The sequence below is a fragment of the Suillus bovinus genome (genome assembly GCF_016758785.1).
Source record: "Suillus bovinus strain UH-Sbo-P2 chromosome Unknown EDB93scaffold_23, whole genome shotgun sequence".
NCBI lineage: Eukaryota > Fungi > Basidiomycota > Agaricomycetes > Boletales > Suillaceae > Suillus > Suillus bovinus.
Window position 1 is genome coordinate 231,487 of NW_024542079.1, and position 16,238 is coordinate 247,724.

Below are 16,238 nucleotides of genomic sequence, written 5' to 3' on the forward strand. Positions count from 1 at the left end.
GAGAACTCAATGACCTCTGTATTTTTTGCTTGTCCACACGGCTTCAAGTTGTTTTCCTGTTAAACCTTTTTTACAAGATTCTTCAGGTTACCCAGTGCACGCTTCGGCATTGTGCAGCCTGCGGTACTCTGAGGCGCGGACACAGAGGTGAAGGTTTACCTTTTTCGTAGCGTTACCTCCTAATTGTCACACACAAAGATGAACCCATAAGACTCATTTTTTAATGGCGCTCGTAATTCTCAATTTTTAAAAAAACCCAGCCCCACAGAGTTATTCTAAATACAAATACAAAGAAAACTGTGGTTTTTTTTTTTTGCCAAAAAGTGACATTTGCGACGGCCATTAGCTGTACACTCAAAAGTCACGCAAAAGTCACCCTTGGTCATGTGATGTTAGTTGTTTGTGCATGAGCCCTATCTTACACGTGTCATAACACAGCCATTCTGATGCCGGCCAGTGGCGACTATCTTCAGATCAATCGTGTGTCATTCAAATACAACCAAGGATTCACAATGGTCCCTGGAAATTTCCGACAATTAGACAGAATTTCACCGTTTCTTCCATCTAACTCGTTTGAAGATGTCCACTCCAACTCAACTTGAACTCGAAAATCTAACTGTCAGTGATGGCGTTTCCTACTATTATTTTGATAGCGGCAACGTCCCTGACAACACCTATACAACCTTGGTCTTCGTCCCTGGCATGGGTTTCAATGGAGGTAATTATATAGTACTTCGCGACGTCCGGCTGACTTATTTCTCATGCAGGTGTTTTCAGGAAGCTTTTCCCTCTAGCTGCTGCCCACCGACTCCGCATAGTCAGCCTATACAGGCGTGATTATAGTCCCACTACTAGCTTTCGTGATTCAGACTTAGCTAGTCTTGTGTCCCGTACAGTGGAGGGACAGGAAGGCTTCCTTCGCAGCCAAGCGATCGATATCGCCACTTTCCTTGTCGTCTTTGCCCGCGAACAACATATTCCGCTGGCAGAAGGTATCGGCGGTGGAATTGCCCTGGTGGGGTGGTCTTTAGGATCATTGCACACTCATGCTGTTGTGGCCCATCTTGACGCCTTGCCATCTAATATTCTGTCTGACCTTTCAAAATATCTTCATACCGTGATTTGTCATGGTAGGCACATTTATCTTCTAGCACATTTCAGAATGATAAACGGTGCAGCATGCTACAGACGCGAGTGGGGTTTTCATTGGTATACCTCCGCCCCCAAGCTTCAGTATGAAACTTTGGTCTGAGACTGATGTTGAGAAGAGGTTCAAGCTTTTCTATGAATGGGTGGCGGGATACTTCCTACACAAGAATGTCACCTCAGGAAGCATTGACGATCTTGAGTTCTACAAATCCCCAGACAAAGCTCACTCCATGAACGAGCTGTCTCCTGAGGAGCTCGCAGCACTCACGTCTGCCAAGACGTTCAGCGCTTCCGATGCACTTCTTGTCTCTATTCAACTAGACGTATTCAAGGCTATGACACGACGTGCAATCTTCGACACAGCATTGGCAGAGGATTTCCTCCCAAACCTACGCGTCAGATACATGTGCGGTGGAGCGAGTCCTGGTGTTATTGTCTGGGCATTACATGAACTTAGGAAGTGTTTGGCTGACCCCAAGCCAATTTATGGGCCGGATGCTGAAAAGGCGCGAGATGTAAAGTTCAAATTCCAGACTGAGGGGAACCACTTCATTTTTTGGGACGAACCAGAGGTTGCCCTCAAACAATATATCGCTACCATTAACCTTTAGTAGAACTACTCTTAGTGGTCACTCATGATCCAAATAAAGCCAAACCGAATTGCCAGCCTAGCTAGGATGGCTGTGCGAGCGTATCCTTGACTTCAACCCGTTATCCCGCCAAAGACGTCGGCGGTGTCTACTGCGACAGTGCTCATTTTTTTTACTTCTCCTAGATCTAAGGCAACCAGGCTGGGTTATTCAACACATTTATCGATATCCCATGTTTGACCGCCAGCTGCCTCCCAAACTAGCTTATAATAACTACTCGTCAGATAATGCTTTCGATAATCAGCACATCAACTCTGGCGAAGGCTGGCAGGCCACCTTCCTAGGCGAGAAACCTCTAGCACCTACTTTGGATGGAAGAATTCCTTATGCAAGACAATCATCTTTACGCCTGACACCAGATGTGAGCATGGCGAGATTTAGAACATTCTTGTCTCGTTATTCCATTTTTTCCGACCTATCATCTGCATCATCGAATTCACGGCGATCCATCGGCCCTCTCACAACACCTTCTCCATCTTCTGCCGTATCAATGTCTCGATTTATCCTTCTGTGCAGTTTCTGGTACGCCACCTCTGCACTTTCGTCAAATACTGGCAAGACTATCCTCAATCAATGGAATCACCCTGTCACCCTCACCATCATACAATTCGCATTCGTCGCCGGTTACTGTCTACTCTTCATGTCGCCAGTCATTCAATTTACAAAATTGCGTCCACCAACTGGCGCCATTTTGCGAAGCACCCTGCCCATGGGCATGTTCCAAGTTGGTGGTCACATGTTCTCTAGCATTGCAATTTCCAAAATACCCGTCAGCACCGTTCATACTATCAAGGTATGCTGAACTATTGGTTCCTCGTATTTAGGTGATAAACGTTGTTTTCAGGCTTTATCTCCACTGTTCACCGTTGCCGCTTACGCCATGCTTTTCGGCGTCAAGTACTCCCCAAGGACGTATTTCTCTCTACTCCCCCTGACCATTGGTGTCATGCTGGCATGTACGTTTGAGTCCGCCTCAAATCCGACAGGTCTCCTTTGCGCATTTGGTTCTGCCCTTGTGTTCGTCAGTTCCAATATCTTCTTTAAGAAGATCATGCCATCAGGGTCGCAGACATCGTCACACAAGTTGGACAAACTCAACTTGTTATTTTATTCTTCGGCCATGGCATTCGCATTGATGATCCCTGTTTGGTGCTTCACCGATCTTCCCCTCCTTGCTGCCGACTCCGTTCATGTCACGCACCCGATTCGTGGACACGAGGCTCCTCATTCTATCCCGTATTATTTCTTTATGAACGGTACCGTCCACTTTGCGCAGAATATCATCGCATTTGTGATCCTTTCCAGCACGTCTCCTGTGACGTACTCTATCGCCTCCCTCATCAAGCGTGTCGTTGTCATCTGTATCGCCATAGTATGGTTCAACCAGAACATACACCCCATGCAGGGCCTCGGTATCGGGATGACCTTTCTCGGTTTATACCTGTATAATACGACGAAGAGTGATGTAGAGCGAGGGGAGAACAAAATGCGCAGAGTGGAGGCGACGCGGGACATGATGCTCCCTATCAATCGGACAGAAGAGAAGTTATTGAATGGAAGCTCACCACCAACCCCCGTCCCTAGTACGCCGGGGCTTCCTGTGGCCGCAGCCACAGGAATGGGGGCATACCCTGCTGCTAGTCGACCGCGGGTGCAGATCTCAACAAATGCACATCTACACCCAGATTCACGTGGGAACGGGCATGGGCATGCTAACCAAATCTCTTCTCAGGACCCTTCGTCCATCTTTTCAAAGCGAAATACCATTTCGCCTACAGAGCCGTACCCGTCACCGCCTCCCTCCATAGACTCGCCAACTTCCAATGCGGTCCCTGTTGGATATCAGATTCCGCGTATACAACAGCATTTCGGGATGGAGTCGTTCACTGTGGGACACGTTACTGCTTGACAGAACTTAGTATCTCTATCCATATCTATTCTCAGGACTGTTGCCTTTTGATTGATGTAAATAGTGTTACAACCAACGGTCTCTACATGACATTAGAGTATCTAGTGCTCAAATGACGATGTTGATATGTATACACGCCCTATATGGCTACCACCAAGTACCACCATTTGTGTTAGCTCAGTCCATATTCAGGCACAACGCAGGCATTTGTTGTATACCCACGTCTGAAGATCCTCTTACGACTGAGTAGATATGGCTTTGTTCCTTGATAGCGAAACAGTTTCGACTGCTATGCTAGAAGATGACAAGGAACTACAGAATCCATTGACAGAGAAGTTCACCGAGGCTGAGTGGAAGGCCTTAAAGGAATTCCGCGTGAGTTGGTCAAGACTATTCATGCACTTTAGGAATGTTGTTCAACGTCAACATTATAGTCCATCGTGCCAGAAGCCTTCAAGGAGGCATTTCCAGAGCAGGATGATGCTGGGTTAACTTCGTACAAGTTGTGGGGCGTTACCATCAACCCACTGAAACCCAGGGATGCCCGCGTCAGCGTCCTATTAATGAAGTTCCTTCGTGCCAGGTGCGATTCACTTTCTCAAACTACAATCTATCATGAAAACATCAACTGGACAGGAATCTCAATTCTGCGGAGGCTAAGGACATGTTCGTCTCTACTTTGCAATGGCGCGAGTCTTTCAAGGTCGATGAAGCTATGAAGGAAAAGTTTCCCGAAGACATATTTGGAAAGCTTGGAAGAACATATGGAAAGGACAAGGACGGACATCCCATCGCGTATGTCTATCGTATACCTGCTAAGAAGTCTGGAACTCGCTCTGACTCGTTTTCTGAAGGTACAATCTATACGGCGCCAATAAGGATCTGGACGCTGTCTTCAGTGATACACAACGCTTTCTAAGGTACACGCATCTTCATTCTTATGGTGGCGTCCCTGAATCTCTCTCTAGATGGCGTGTTGCTTTTATGGAGGAAAGCATAGCCCTGCTTGACTTTGAGACTGTTGACCAAATGATCCAGATCCACGGTGTGTATCTTGGTAGTCGATGTGATGCGTTCGCTCAGCATTCATTTAATATCACCAGACTACGAAGGTGTAAGCATGTCGAGTAGAACACAGGCCTCTAAGAATGCAGCATCCGAAGCATCTAGTATATTTCAGAGCCACTATCCCGAGTTCCTGGTTCGTTCTTCTGTGTCTGCTGGCTTCCGAATGTAATATATTCTATTCACAGGCGAAAAAGTTCTTTGTCAACGTGCCTAGCTTTCTAACTTGGATTTTCTGGATATTCAAACCGTTCATAGCAACTGCAACAGTGGCGAAGATGAGTGTTATTGGTTCTGGTCCCAACGTCATCGGAACCGCTCTTCTACCTCTGATTCCTGCCGACCAGTTGCCAAAGAGGTACGGCGGGGACGCTGACGGATTCTGATCGAAAGTGTATGAATGCGTGTACGATTTGAATGTGTTTCTGCAGTTGAAAATCCTTGTGCACCTCGATTCTCAACTACATTGTGTATCATATCTCATATATCCCACTCAGATCTTGACTCCAGTGTTTTTCATTGAAAGCTACGTGTATTCCGTGAGCCAGCGTGATTCGTGTATTGTTCTCCGATTGTATCCTATGCATATGTCCTCCAATCCAGACTGTTACGTATGAGAAGCAAATGCGAGGAAAGAGGCGAGGCAGCGCTATAAGTACAACATTGCGCATGCGGCATATTTTGACCATTGCTACAACTTCCAAAATACAAGAAAAAGAGATTGATGAACCAGGAAAAAGATGCAAGAGGTCCAGGCTTGAAGGAATGAAAAGATTGGATGTTAAGAACGCGGCGTGTAGTGTGGTGCGTCAGCTTATTCACCACCCCCGATACTACTACCACTAGCGGTGGTTGCGGCATATTCGTGCTTGACAGCATCCCAAGCATCAATCCAACTCGGAGGACGTCCACCCGGCGCCCATTTAGCAATGCGCGGATGCGCTGGACGCAAATTAGGATTACTGAGTGAAGAGTGGTCAACATTCAACCATTGCCCGCAATACTTTGGAGGAAGCCTTACTTCGCACTCAATGTTGGGCCCAATGCCAGTCGCGCAAAATTGCTGGGGAAAAGTGGATTTCCTGGACCACGATCTCCAACAGGATCATACGCGCGCTCGCTATCGTTTTCTCCAAAGTCGGATCCAGCTGAGTTGTGGATGTAGCTGTGGAGTGAGGGAGAATTAGCAAGTATGTCATGAAAACCACGGAAGTACTAACCTGAACGTGGGTCGTCCAAGGCTACTGACCGAGCCATGCGAACTCGTACGAGAAATACGCCTAGCAAGGGGAAAGGTAAATTCCGATGACCATTTAAGCTCCGTACTGTTGCGTCTTGAGTCATTCGAATTCATGACTGGGCTAGTAGGGTGTGAAAATGGTTGTGACACACAAACAGGAGAAGACGGCACGGGTGAAGTGGAAATGCGTAATCCATGAATCTGCGAAGAATCTTCGACAGGTTGAGTGTCCTTTTCGGGTGCTTCGGCGTCTGCGCCGTCCTCGTCTTCTGCCTCCTCACCAATGTCCTGCAGCCCATCTCCCTGTCCAAGACAAGTGGACTGTGACAAGTTTGATGGGAGGCTAAGCGGGGGTGGATTAGCTGAACCAGAACTAGAGATGTTCGTGTTTGAGGAGGGTGTCGCGAGTATGGGCTCAATCAACAAGTGAATTGGGGTGGAGAGTGGGTCGTCTTGGGGGGATGAGAGTAGGGAATCGTATTGAGTCGATTGGACATTGCCAAGAGGAAAAGATACAGTGTGCGTGTTTGACTCTCCGGAGTCCTCGACCACACTACCTCCGTCCAACACTACCGGAATAGGAGAGACAGAGATGCGTGGCGGGTGATCATCCTCTGCAATCGCACTCTCCGTATCATATTCTCTGTCAACCTCGAGCTCGGGAGGGACGCCAAGAGCCCCCTTCAGACGCTCCCAGATGAGCTCTGAATGAGAAAGTACGCATCTGCGCGCGTTGCGCACCCAGAGGGCGTCACTGGCTGTTTGTCTATCCACATTGGTTAGCCAGAAGCGCAAAGTCCCGAAGGACCATTTCGCAGGATTAGTAGAGAACATGGAATCATCAAGATTTTCTGGGCCTCGTGTCCTGGGAAATATCTGAGCGAGGAGGGAGAGAAGTTTGGTTGTGGGATGAGTTGATAGTAATTGAGTCACTTCGATGGGACGATCGATGAAAGGAAGGTAAATGTCATCGGGTAACGGGGTGAATGTCGCAGGTGCCGTTATTGTACCAGCGGCATGACTGGATGAATCCACCGGATTTGTAAGCGCGGGAAGATGAGGAGTGCTAGGAGCAGATGCAGGTGGAGGGACATAACGAGGGCTAGTTGATTGACGAGCAAGATCTACAAGCTGTTCTGGGGACAAATTTGGTTTAGAAAATGGGGAAGAACCTGACGCAGATTGTCTCCGGGTGAACTGCGGTGAACTAGAGCGCAGACGGGGGGAAGTAGACGGGCTGGAGGCACGTCGGCTAGGCGAAGTAGCGACGGCTGGCGCAGATACAGAAGAGGAAGTTGAAGCTGGAGAATTTGGAGCGAAAGACGAAAATGCAAAGCTGAGTCTACCAGCTGATGATCCGTCTGCATTCGTCGAAGAAGTTATACTCCCAGGATGACGTAGTGAACGTCGGTGAAGCGCTGGCGCAGACGGTTCTAGAAGATTAATCGGAGTGACCCCGGTACTTTGTGATGTCCCTGCTTGCGAATTGGGATCCAGGACGCGAACGATGGTCAAAGTCGATGATGATGATCGATTAGGATCATGATTGAGGGTAGCATGTTGTCCAAACGGATCTGACGCACTAACAGATCCTCGTCGAACAGATAGTTTTCGCTGTGGCTGGGACATAGTCGGTTCAAACTGCAGAGCTGGAAGAGCCCACAGGTTGTTCAAAACAATTACTTGTGAAGTTCTTTATAAATGGTGGGACACGGGGCAAGAAGGTTGATATAATTTGATGCATCTGGCTCATTATAGTAACCTAAGCTCAAACCAAACATAATACGTCAGAGGTGACACCGGAAACGCCCGCCTAGGTCAACGACGGGGTCTAACAATATTCCAGACCTATAGAATATACAAAGCTAACCTCCGAGCTCGATGGCAAAGGCCACAGCCAATTTAGAAAATTCCAACATATGTGAGAAGCTAAACTCATCCGAGATATCAATCCGACTGTAGAGTTAGAATCAGTATCCAGCCTCCACGATTCAACCTTAGATACTAACTCGTTAGCGGTGTGGATGTTCCTGTGGTTGGAATTCTCGAAAGCCCCCTCTGACACCATAATCAGAATTAAGATGCAAGTACTTAATGGAATATTATCTCACCAATGGTAAAGATGCTGGGATATCCCGCTTTACTCCAAGGAGCACTGTGATAGACGTAAGTAGCTGGCATTCGTAACGAAGTATTAAGCATAGCTCACTGGTCGGAACAAGCATATCCACATTTGGTTTCAACAAATGGTATGTCCAAATATTCAGTAATTAGTCCTTTGTTGAACTCCGTCAAGCTAGTATTGCACGTTAGAATACAACTAATGATCATGGCAAAATGCTCACGCTGAATCAACATAGTCTACAATGACACCAACTTCCTCGACTGTACCTCTCTTTACCCATGCTGTCATGTCATACTACCCAAGTCAGGTTACAATAATCAAGTTGACACATCACTCCTACCTGGCTCATTGCGTAAACATTCAAACCTTGAGCTTCATAGTGCTGAGCAATAGCCTGTGAACCAAGAAGACCACCCTCCTAAGAATCAGAATCAGTAAGACATACACACGTCATGCATTCATACGACTGACCTCAGCGGAATACCAGTGGAACTCAACAGGCCGAATTGGATGGAAATCAGATGCCAAGAGTGCACGGTACGATTCCAGGATGGTTACACTCCCCGATCCATCGTCGTCAGCACCTAAATCGGAAATCAGCCAGCCAATTCAAAAGATCTAATAAGTGCAAATTACCAGGGGCGGGAAGAAATGGCCATAAGTTTGTACTGAAAAAATGACATCAATTACGCAAACATGACATCCAGAGACAACGATCACCTGTCTTGGTGAGCACCAAGGACGACAATCTGATCATCTGCTGCATCGGAACCGTTGATTCTGACAATCTAGCTGGCAATTTACCAACGAGATAATAAAATTCAGTGATAGACCCTACAATCGAATGTTGTCCCCAAGAATGATGGAACTCGTCGACGCTGATTAAAGACTTCAACGAAGGCGAGGCAAAATCCGCGGTAATCTAACGACCTCAGCAATCAATCTAGCATTATGCGGGCAACATACTTCATTGATTTTGGATAGTAACCATTGTTGACTTTCCTTGCCTGTCTACACAGCAGTTGAACGTGTCAGGATGGACTGTGAAGACTAGAAATTACCTCACTGCGATAGTCTACGACACTGAGTCAGTGTACGGAAGCACTTGGCGGATACAGGACTTACATCTCGTTCTAAAGCTGGAAAACTTCTCCAAGTTTGCCCTTGGACCTTCAGTGGATAGCGTCTTGATGATTTTGGTGACTTGTTCATGAGCGTTCAGAGGCGGATATGAAGCTGTGAAAAGGTAAGCTCCGTGACTTTCGCAACCGACAGGTATACCCACTTTTCGTCGCGACGCGCAAGTCAGCAGACGAACCGAGGTCGTGATTATTTGTGCTAGACGTGCAAACATAACTGAAAATCGACATTCAAACGAAGAAAGTAATATAAGTACATGTCGAAAAAGCGAAGCCCTTTGGCTCTAGCCTCAATCTAGATGACACACGGTCAGTCGAAAATGAAACACGCGGGATCTGTGCAATGAGTTATCCTCACCTTCTCTAGTTCTGTCATCCATACCGGTTCCTGACCTTCTGATAGCTGAACTAGCCGGAGTTCGTCCAGGTCCAGATTAAAACCAGGTTGAGGGTTAGAGGGCACGTCAAACACCTGGCCTTGCATAACAACCTGGCGGTTGCTTCCCGCATCATAGAAGGCTTGTTTGACAGGTTTAGAAAGTGTTATTCCGCTGAAAGAGAGCAGCAGGAGTGGTGAAAGCTTTGTCTTCATCTTGTTGGTGAAGTGACAAGTCGACTAGAGGTAGACCCTTCCACTTAGAAATAGGCTAGATAAGGAACAGAGCATAACAAAGCATAACCTAGCCAATCAAACGCCATCCTAGACCGACTCATCTATAACCGTCGATAGACGATCCCATCCTGAAAATTGAAAAGTCCACTACTTGTAAATTGTGCGGTGTGCAATAACCATAACTGCCAGTAAGATCTCCAATATTACACTAGATGGTTACAACGTATACTCTTAGACTAATCAAGATAGATTCCCGCCTATCATGTCCGTCATATATTTCGGTAAGTTCTACTCGTATGTACCGCGTATCATTCCGCTGGTTATGCTCTCCACTAGTCACTGCATGGGCCATGTCCACTGATTGGACATATGCCTCGAATCTTGACACATTAATCTCTTATGCCCAACGCCCCAGGAGCGCCATGATCCCACATCCAAAAAGCATGCATGAGATGGCGTAGGCAACCTGTCTGTTAGACCCGTTGATCATTTCTTTGTTGAAGATGAACTCGTGAGCAAGAAGCTGCATAAAAATGATGAATGCTCAGGCTCTGGTCATGACACCAAGAACTATAACGTACCTCAACAAGACCAGTATACAACAGGATACCCGCACTCAGCGAGTCGAGCACTCCACTCACGATGGAGGCGGTGGTGCTGCCTGGGTTGTACGTGCTTTGAACGCCAAGCCCGACTGCAATGCCTAATGGTGTGGTGATTCCGTACAGCAGCGCGCCACAGATCGCTACATAATTGTACTTCGTGGGAAGCTGCAAGTGAGCGAGACGAGTACCGACACCAAGGCCCTCGAAGGTTTCTGCGTATTATGTCAGTTCAACAGTGATTCATAGGCTACTGTGATTGCTCACGATGAAATATGATGACAACAAACAGGATTTTGAAGTCCGGATCGACCGCGAGCGTCAGACCAATGAGCATACTTCACAAAGAATAAGCATGAATTAGTCATTGAACGCGAGTCAAGGGATATCGCACCTATGCAATAATACGCCAAATTCTAGAATGAACACACCGATTATCTGCCCTGCGGCACCAAGATCCAGGTGTTCATGATCATGTGCAGATTCTAGATCTCCGTTGATTTTCTCAGAGTTTGAGTCGCCATCCGGCATTCCACCTTCAGGCCCATGTGCAGCGTGCGCGCCGAGACCGTGACCGTGTGTATCTGTTCCGAAATAAGGGGAGCCTCGATACGCAATCGATCTAAAACGCACCGTGCCTCACACCGAGGGCCACCAGTTTGGCTGTACCCCACCTAAAGGCTACCAGCTCAACGATAAATATCGAAAATATGCTGAGCATCGCTAATGCGAGCGGGTAGGGCTGTGGTATATAATATGTAAGTAAGTGATGATACTGCTTCCAGAGATTCTTGACTCACATATTCCTGCCAAGCCGGTGACAGGCATGGAGATGAAAGCTCACTGATAGCGGGACTAAGTAGATGAATAAAGGCTGTAGCTATCTACGTAAATGTGAATAACCAAAGCTTCTAATCGATGAGCTGATGGAACTCACAATGACACCAGAACCGAAATATTTGGCAAAGCTACGTGATTCAAATCAGAACGTTGCACATGTTCGCGTTGTAATCTCTTGCTCACTCAAAGACGCCTTTGGGAACCTTAAGCCAGTTTGTCCGTTTAGCAAGCACTGGAAAAAGTGCGCCGCTCATCGATCCGATAAGGATAATGAAGATCGATGCAATCCGCAACTGTGCATATGTAGTCGCGCCTCCACCGGAACCGCAGTTTAAATCTGACATAGTTTGAAGTGAGGCAGCCTAGCGCGATCTTCGCGAGTCAGAGAGAAAATTGAAAGGTCTGGGAGGAATCTAGTGGTGCTTGTGAATGTTATGTATTCCCTCTGACTTTCATGACTGGGAGGGTCCTCACTGTTCAGGGCCCCGGGCCTGAGGCCTGCCAAGCTGGAATATATCTACACATGTCCTCACAGCCACGTCGGCGGTCCATTCTGCAGAAATGATATGATACAAATTTGGCTCCGGATAGCGTATGATTTACGTATGAAGAATGGAAGGGAATGTATGAAGTACTAGGTCGTGCTACTGACAAAAAACAACCTTCTACCGGCTGCACCAAGCGTCCAGGGTCCGTACACAAATAAGACCATCTCATAATTTTATGGCCTCTATGGACTCGTGCCCATTTTAGTAGTATAGTGCATCTCGATATGCTGTCGTTTATTTTTTTAGGAGTCGTTGATTAACAACACACCGAACCTCCGTGCTACTGAAGATACGTCGAGTCCTCAATCGACTCGGATGACCCAAAGTTTCAGCCGCTGAATGTAGTATTAGGATTGCCAATTACTGATCGTGCCTCTACCTTCAGGGCCCGCGCGTAATCTTGTAGTTCGTTTGCAAGAGCGCGAAGGGCGGGCTGAGGTGTCGAGAGTACTTGAGCGGCGTAAAATATAAGCTTCATCTGAATGTGACTAGGCACACCAACTGAACGTGGAGCGAAAAGACCAGAAAGGTCTGACAGTGCGGCTAGTAATGCAACAGACTGATGATCGCTTAATGAGCTGTTATCGGAAGATGTGGCGACCACTAATCTGGGTCTCACTATGATGGACAAATCATGCAAGAGTACCGACAACGACTCAGTGCCCACGGTCCCCTTGAATAGGACTGAGTACCACCTCAGTGATCGATAATTGGAAAAAAAAAACATACAGGGTCAAAGCGTGACCACACGTCAGTGACAGCACTGCTTAACGTCGAGTATAGCACTTGTGACCGACGGGCTGCCAGGAACGGGACAGCTTGTGAGATGATTCTGCGCGCCTCTGCTTCATCTGACGCATCATTTTCCGCAGAGGATAATGGCGAAACAGATAGATGACGGGTAGCAAACGCATAAGCGACACTATCACGATTAGGAGATCACCTATTGGCAGCAAATTTCAAAGACTTACAGGACAGCGCAAACGTTGTAAATCAAAGGGGCGCTACTAGCCTGGTGTTTTAAAAGGTTAGGCGGGACCTTCATCAGTGCAGGTTTTGATCCACATCGCATGCTCCCGCTAGGAGATCCTTCCAAGGCAGCTTCCCACCATGGTTCCTGCTTCACAGACTGCAATTCTTCACTAGACAGTAATTGTTGGGCCAATTGACTGGTTGGGTCCCTGAGCGCGTTGAAGAACTTGTCTGTTTCTTCCTTGGTCATAAGTCTGAGTAATTCGTCGGATGATGCTGAAGCTAAACAGACCATATTCGGTTATAGACTGGCTAACGAATAAGGCTTACGCACAAATATCCACACCAGAAAATCTAGAGACAAAATCATTAGAGTCACTGTCGGATTCATCCTGGTCACGCAGCAGGATGCTGTCATCCTCCAGAGTTTGCTCTTCGAGGCGCTTCAGCAACTCGAGCATCTTTTCCCTCTCTTCATGTGCCTTCGAAGATTTAGTTTCGATGCTTGTCTGGATTTCTTTTCGATAAAATGCCTCCGAACATTGGGAGTGAGTCTGCACAACTTAATCGCCTTGTTGCTCAAAGTGGATCATGCACCTACCTCTGAACGAAAACACGTCAGGCTGCAGTAAGCCACGTTGCACCCCGGACATGTATACCTATAAAACTGCCTACGACAGCTTCAGAGCGAAATAAATAGCATTTGGAGAATAAGTTTTCGAGATGACATAGTTCAATTGCACGTACATGCCACACAGGACCTTACCTGTCCTCTCAGCGGAATTTGACTCGTCTTCGCGAGCGCGAATTTGTTCCACTTCGTTCATAATGATGGATTGTGCTGCAGATGTAGAAGAGTCAGTGAAAAATGACAAGCATCCGAGTCTTCATTCCCAAGTGGCTGCAGCTTGCTGATAGTTTGACTCGTGGGCTCTCGTCGGGCCGCCGGGAACATACCTTTCTTGGCCATTGCTTGGCCAGTTCACCGATTTGAAAACGCGGTTGACCACAACCGCTGCTGCTGCCAGTGAGAGATCACGGTCTTTAACCCTGCTTCAGTCGCTATAATTCTACAGGAAGACGCAGTTCCGAAAGAAGAAAAATGGTGGAAGCTCACTTGGTTGACTCTAAATCAACATTCTCGACTTTTGCTCATTTACTAGACGCCCGCATACTACGCGCCCTTGCAGACATGGGCTTCGCTCGTCCAACCCTCGTCCAAGCGAAAGCCTTGCCAATTGCTCTGGAAGGCCGCGATATCCTTGCAAGAGCTCGGACAGGCAGTGGCAAAACCGCCGCATATTGTATGCCAGTCGTGCAGAAAATTCTTAGTGCGAAATCTGTGGGTGTACTACATTCAGATCATTTATATCAGGCACTCATCGACTCGTGCAACAAGTCGTTATCTGCCTCAGATGACGCTTATCAAGTGACACGTGCTGTAATCCTTATACCTACTCGCGAATTATCCGAACAGGTCACGGCTTGTCTTCAAAGCCTTCTTACTTATTGCGAGAAGGAAATCATCGTTATGAACTCTGCTACTGGTTCCTCTACACATCTTCAACGGTGAGATAGTTTCTGTTATTTACATTGCTTTGCTTATGACTCTAGTATTTAGTGCAATTCTCGCGGATAAGCCAGACATCGTCATTTCAACACCTTCTCGTGCCCTCGGGCTGCTTCAATCAAAGGTGTGCCACGATCTCACAGTACGTAGAGTGTACCTCATGTTTATACAGACTTTGAGCTTCTCTTCACTGGAATCCCTTGTTATTGACGAGGCTGATCTCATTTTGTCCTATGGGCACGATGAGGACGTTCGACAGATCTTTTCCGGAGGATATCTACCGAAGGTGTATCAGTCATTTTTAATGAGCGCAACCATGACAGATGATGTCGAGGCGTTGAAAGGCTTGACTCTTCGTAGTCCAGTGAGTTTATCAACTCACCAACTTTTGTCTCTGCTAACTGCAATCTCCAGGCCATTCTGAAGCTGGAAGAAGATGAGGATGGAACCTTACTCCTCAGCCAATACTCCGTTCAGTCAGTTCTGCATTATTTTCTCACACGTTGATTTTTACCCTGGTTAGGTGCTCTGAAGTCGACAAATTCCTTCTCACATATGTCATCCTGAAACTCCGCCTCATAAAGGGCAAATGCATAGTGTTCGTGAATGACGTCGACCGCTGCTACCGCTTGAAACTATTCTTGGAGCAGTTTTCGATAAAATGCTGTGTGCTAAACTCTGAGCTTCCCCTTAATTCCAGGTGCGACAAAACTTGTGACGCATATTTTCACGCTTAACATTTTATAGATATCACACGGTGCAGGAGTTTAACAAGGGTGTCTACGACTACATCATCGCAACTGATGAACAAGGTGCCCGCACGGAAGCTGATTCTGACCATGAACCTGAGGAAGATGGAGTTTGGGATGGAGTTGGCGACGAGTGCAGGTAACATTTAGTTGGAGCCTTGATTGCTTCTTACTCCTTCACAGTGACGCTATCACAACGTGCGGAGACAAACCCAGACGAAGATATGCAACTTGAACCCGCGTCTAAGAAGCGGAAGCATCCCTCAAACACTCCTCAACCCGGCCCCTCCAAACCAAAGAAACAGAAACGCCGTACTAAGTCGGACAAAGAGTATGGCGTTACACGTGGAGTGGATTTTGTCGATGTTGCTTGTGTGCTCAACTTCGATCTACCCACCTCATCTCGATCATATACCCATCGCGTAGGACGCACTGCCCGCGCTGGTCGGGCAGGCATGTCATTATCCTACGTCGTCCCTAAAGATCAATGGGGTAAAAATAAGGTCGTCGGTGGCCTTGAAAGCGCGAAGACCGACGAGGTTGTATTTGCGAGGATCGAGAAAGAGCAAGCGGCACGCGGTTCCAAAATACAGGAGTACAAGTTTGATATGAAACAGGTGGAGGCATTCCGATATCGAATGGACGATGCACTGCGGTCCGTGACAAGAAGCGCTATCAAAGAGGCTAGAATTAAGGAACTTAAAACTGAGATTATCAACTCAGAGAAACTCAAAGTGGGCACTCTGATCGATTTACTTGTGCTTTGCTGATGTACTGCACAGGCCCATTTCGAGGACAACCCACACGATCTAGAATATCTACGCCACGACAAACCGCTACATCCCACCAGGGTCCAGACTCACATGAAACATGTACCGAAATATTTACTTCCTCGTCTAGTTTCAGCTCCAGCCATCGAAGCTGAAAAGTCTCAAGTTGGTTTCGTGTCATTCAAAAAGTCCTATGCACGTGGTTGTGGCCGCAGTGGTGCTCGCGATAGTAGAGGTGGTGGGGGCGGAAGTCGCGGTGGGAAGAAAAAATCTGATCCTCTGAAGAAGTTTCGGTAG

The 16,238-nt window shown here is 47.2% G+C and overlaps 8 protein-coding genes across 8 annotated transcripts; 4 read left to right on the plus strand and 4 right to left on the minus strand.

The window, feature by feature from the left end:
- The first annotated feature begins 464 nt into the window (after positions 1 to 464).
- On the plus strand, positions 465 to 1,857 carry EDB93DRAFT_1142546 (uncharacterized protein). Its single transcript, XM_041449346.1, has 3 exons — positions 465 to 718; positions 768 to 1,130; positions 1,189 to 1,857. The coding sequence occupies exons 1-3, from the start codon at positions 580 to 582 to the stop codon at positions 1,758 to 1,760; spliced, it is 1,074 nt and encodes a 357-aa protein (XP_041308303.1). The 5' UTR covers positions 465 to 579; the 3' UTR covers positions 1,761 to 1,857.
- Positions 1,858 to 2,166: 309 nt separating this feature from the next.
- On the plus strand, positions 2,167 to 3,708 carry EDB93DRAFT_1084251 (triose-phosphate transporter family-domain-containing protein; the record flags this gene model as incomplete). Its single annotated transcript, XM_041445821.1, has 2 exons — positions 2,167 to 2,592; positions 2,644 to 3,708. 2 exons carry the CDS (start codon positions 2,167 to 2,169, stop codon positions 3,706 to 3,708), a joined length of 1,491 nt encoding a protein of 496 aa, XP_041308304.1.
- Positions 3,709 to 3,893: 185 nt separating this feature from the next.
- EDB93DRAFT_1142549 (CRAL-TRIO domain-containing protein) lies at positions 3,894 to 5,300 on the plus strand. The gene is made up of 7 exons (XM_041449347.1): positions 3,894 to 4,083; positions 4,143 to 4,291; positions 4,345 to 4,503; positions 4,563 to 4,628; positions 4,677 to 4,753; positions 4,812 to 4,909; positions 4,962 to 5,300. The coding sequence occupies exons 1-7, from the start codon at positions 3,961 to 3,963 to the stop codon at positions 5,157 to 5,159; spliced, it is 870 nt and encodes a 289-aa protein (XP_041308305.1). The 5' UTR covers positions 3,894 to 3,960; the 3' UTR covers positions 5,160 to 5,300.
- Positions 5,301 to 7,718, minus strand: EDB93DRAFT_1205110 (uncharacterized protein). The gene is made up of 3 exons (XM_041450978.1): positions 5,994 to 7,718; positions 5,795 to 5,938; positions 5,301 to 5,735 (listed from the first exon to the last, which is right to left on the minus strand). Exons 1-3 carry the CDS (start codon positions 7,640 to 7,642, stop codon positions 5,588 to 5,590), a joined length of 1,941 nt encoding a protein of 646 aa, XP_041308306.1. The 5' UTR covers positions 7,643 to 7,718; the 3' UTR covers positions 5,301 to 5,587.
- On the minus strand, positions 7,719 to 9,997 carry EDB93DRAFT_1142554 (uncharacterized protein). The gene is made up of 16 exons (XM_041449348.1): positions 9,636 to 9,997; positions 9,535 to 9,572; positions 9,424 to 9,476; positions 9,264 to 9,374; positions 9,200 to 9,213; positions 9,105 to 9,149; positions 8,977 to 9,060; positions 8,859 to 8,926; positions 8,775 to 8,806; positions 8,610 to 8,722; positions 8,479 to 8,556; positions 8,359 to 8,432; positions 8,223 to 8,309; positions 8,125 to 8,168; positions 8,023 to 8,071; positions 7,719 to 7,969 (listed from the first exon to the last, which is right to left on the minus strand). Exons 1-16 carry the CDS (start codon positions 9,867 to 9,869, stop codon positions 7,879 to 7,881), a joined length of 1,215 nt encoding a protein of 404 aa, XP_041308307.1. The 5' UTR covers positions 9,870 to 9,997; the 3' UTR covers positions 7,719 to 7,878.
- On the minus strand, positions 9,965 to 11,854 carry EDB93DRAFT_342838 (ZIP-like iron-zinc transporter). The gene is made up of 8 exons (XM_041456147.1): positions 11,516 to 11,854; positions 11,430 to 11,460; positions 11,293 to 11,376; positions 11,126 to 11,234; positions 10,887 to 11,076; positions 10,760 to 10,830; positions 10,472 to 10,707; positions 9,965 to 10,413 (listed from the first exon to the last, which is right to left on the minus strand). Exons 1-8 carry the CDS (start codon positions 11,674 to 11,676, stop codon positions 10,288 to 10,290), a joined length of 1,008 nt encoding a protein of 335 aa, XP_041308308.1. The 5' UTR covers positions 11,677 to 11,854; the 3' UTR covers positions 9,965 to 10,287.
- Positions 11,855 to 12,208: 354 nt separating this feature from the next.
- On the minus strand, positions 12,209 to 13,679 carry EDB93DRAFT_1240313 (uncharacterized protein; the record flags this gene model as incomplete). Its single annotated transcript, XM_041451742.1, has 6 exons — positions 12,209 to 12,553; positions 12,610 to 12,802; positions 12,852 to 13,134; positions 13,187 to 13,406; positions 13,454 to 13,532; positions 13,600 to 13,679. The coding sequence occupies 6 exons, from the start codon at positions 13,677 to 13,679 to the stop codon at positions 12,209 to 12,211; spliced, it is 1,200 nt and encodes a 399-aa protein (XP_041308309.1).
- Positions 13,680 to 13,954: 275 nt separating this feature from the next.
- EDB93DRAFT_1084229 (DEAD-domain-containing protein) lies at positions 13,955 to 16,238 on the plus strand (the record flags this gene model as incomplete). The annotated part of the gene is made up of 9 exons (XM_041445818.1): positions 13,955 to 14,194; positions 14,252 to 14,421; positions 14,474 to 14,546; positions 14,595 to 14,786; positions 14,837 to 14,898; positions 14,946 to 15,122; positions 15,170 to 15,281; positions 15,378 to 15,905; positions 15,954 to 16,238. The coding sequence occupies 9 exons, from the start codon at positions 13,955 to 13,957 to the stop codon at positions 16,236 to 16,238; spliced, it is 1,839 nt and encodes a 612-aa protein (XP_041308310.1).

What these genes read in the sequence shown, in the direction of transcription:
- EDB93DRAFT_1205110 (XM_041450978.1), bottom strand. Translation starts at nt 7,642, where the DNA reads ATGTCCCAGCCACAGCGAAAACTATCTGTTCGACGAGGATCTGTTAGT. An exon ending in CTTGGACGACCCACGTTCAG is followed by an intron (nt 5,939 to 5,993) that starts GTTAGTACTTCC and finishes CTCACTCCACAG; the next exon opens with CTACATCCACAACTCAGCTG. An exon ending in GGCCCAACATTGAGTGCGAA is followed by an intron (nt 5,736 to 5,794) that starts GTAAGGCTTCCT and finishes CTCTTCACTCAG; the next exon opens with TAATCCTAATTTGCGTCCAG.
- EDB93DRAFT_342838 (XM_041456147.1), bottom strand. Translation starts at nt 11,676, where the DNA reads ATGTCAGATTTAAACTGCGGTTCCGGTGGAGGCGCGACTACATATGCA. An exon ending in GGCCCTCGGTGTGAGGCACG is followed by an intron (nt 11,077 to 11,125) that starts GTGCGTTTTAGA and finishes ATTTCGGAACAG; the next exon opens with ATACACACGGTCACGGTCTC. An exon ending in TGTATACTGGTCTTGTTGAG is followed by an intron (nt 10,414 to 10,471) that starts GTACGTTATAGT and finishes ATTTTTATGCAG; the next exon opens with CTTCTTGCTCACGAGTTCAT.
- EDB93DRAFT_1142549 (XM_041449347.1), top strand. Translation starts at nt 3,961, where the DNA reads ATGGCTTTGTTCCTTGATAGCGAAACAGTTTCGACTGCTATGCTAGAA. An exon ending in AGGCCTTAAAGGAATTCCGC is followed by an intron (nt 4,084 to 4,142) that starts GTGAGTTGGTCA and finishes TCAACATTATAG; the next exon opens with TCCATCGTGCCAGAAGCCTT. An exon ending in CCAAATGATCCAGATCCACG is followed by an intron (nt 4,754 to 4,811) that starts GTGTGTATCTTG and finishes TAATATCACCAG; the next exon opens with ACTACGAAGGTGTAAGCATG.
- EDB93DRAFT_1142546 (XM_041449346.1), top strand. Translation starts at nt 580, where the DNA reads ATGTCCACTCCAACTCAACTTGAACTCGAAAATCTAACTGTCAGTGAT. An exon ending in TGGCATGGGTTTCAATGGAG is followed by an intron (nt 719 to 767) that starts GTAATTATATAG and finishes TTTCTCATGCAG; the next exon opens with GTGTTTTCAGGAAGCTTTTC. An exon ending in TCATACCGTGATTTGTCATG is followed by an intron (nt 1,131 to 1,188) that starts GTAGGCACATTT and finishes AGCATGCTACAG; the next exon opens with ACGCGAGTGGGGTTTTCATT.
- EDB93DRAFT_1142554 (XM_041449348.1), bottom strand. Translation starts at nt 9,869, where the DNA reads ATGAAGACAAAGCTTTCACCACTCCTGCTGCTCTCTTTCAGCGGAATA. An exon ending in TCCACTGGTATTCCGCTGAG is followed by an intron (nt 8,557 to 8,609) that starts GTCAGTCGTATG and finishes TCTGATTCTTAG; the next exon opens with GAGGGTGGTCTTCTTGGTTC. An exon ending in TCCCAGCATCTTTACCATTG is followed by an intron (nt 8,072 to 8,124) that starts GTGAGATAATAT and finishes TTATGGTGTCAG; the next exon opens with AGGGGGCTTTCGAGAATTCC.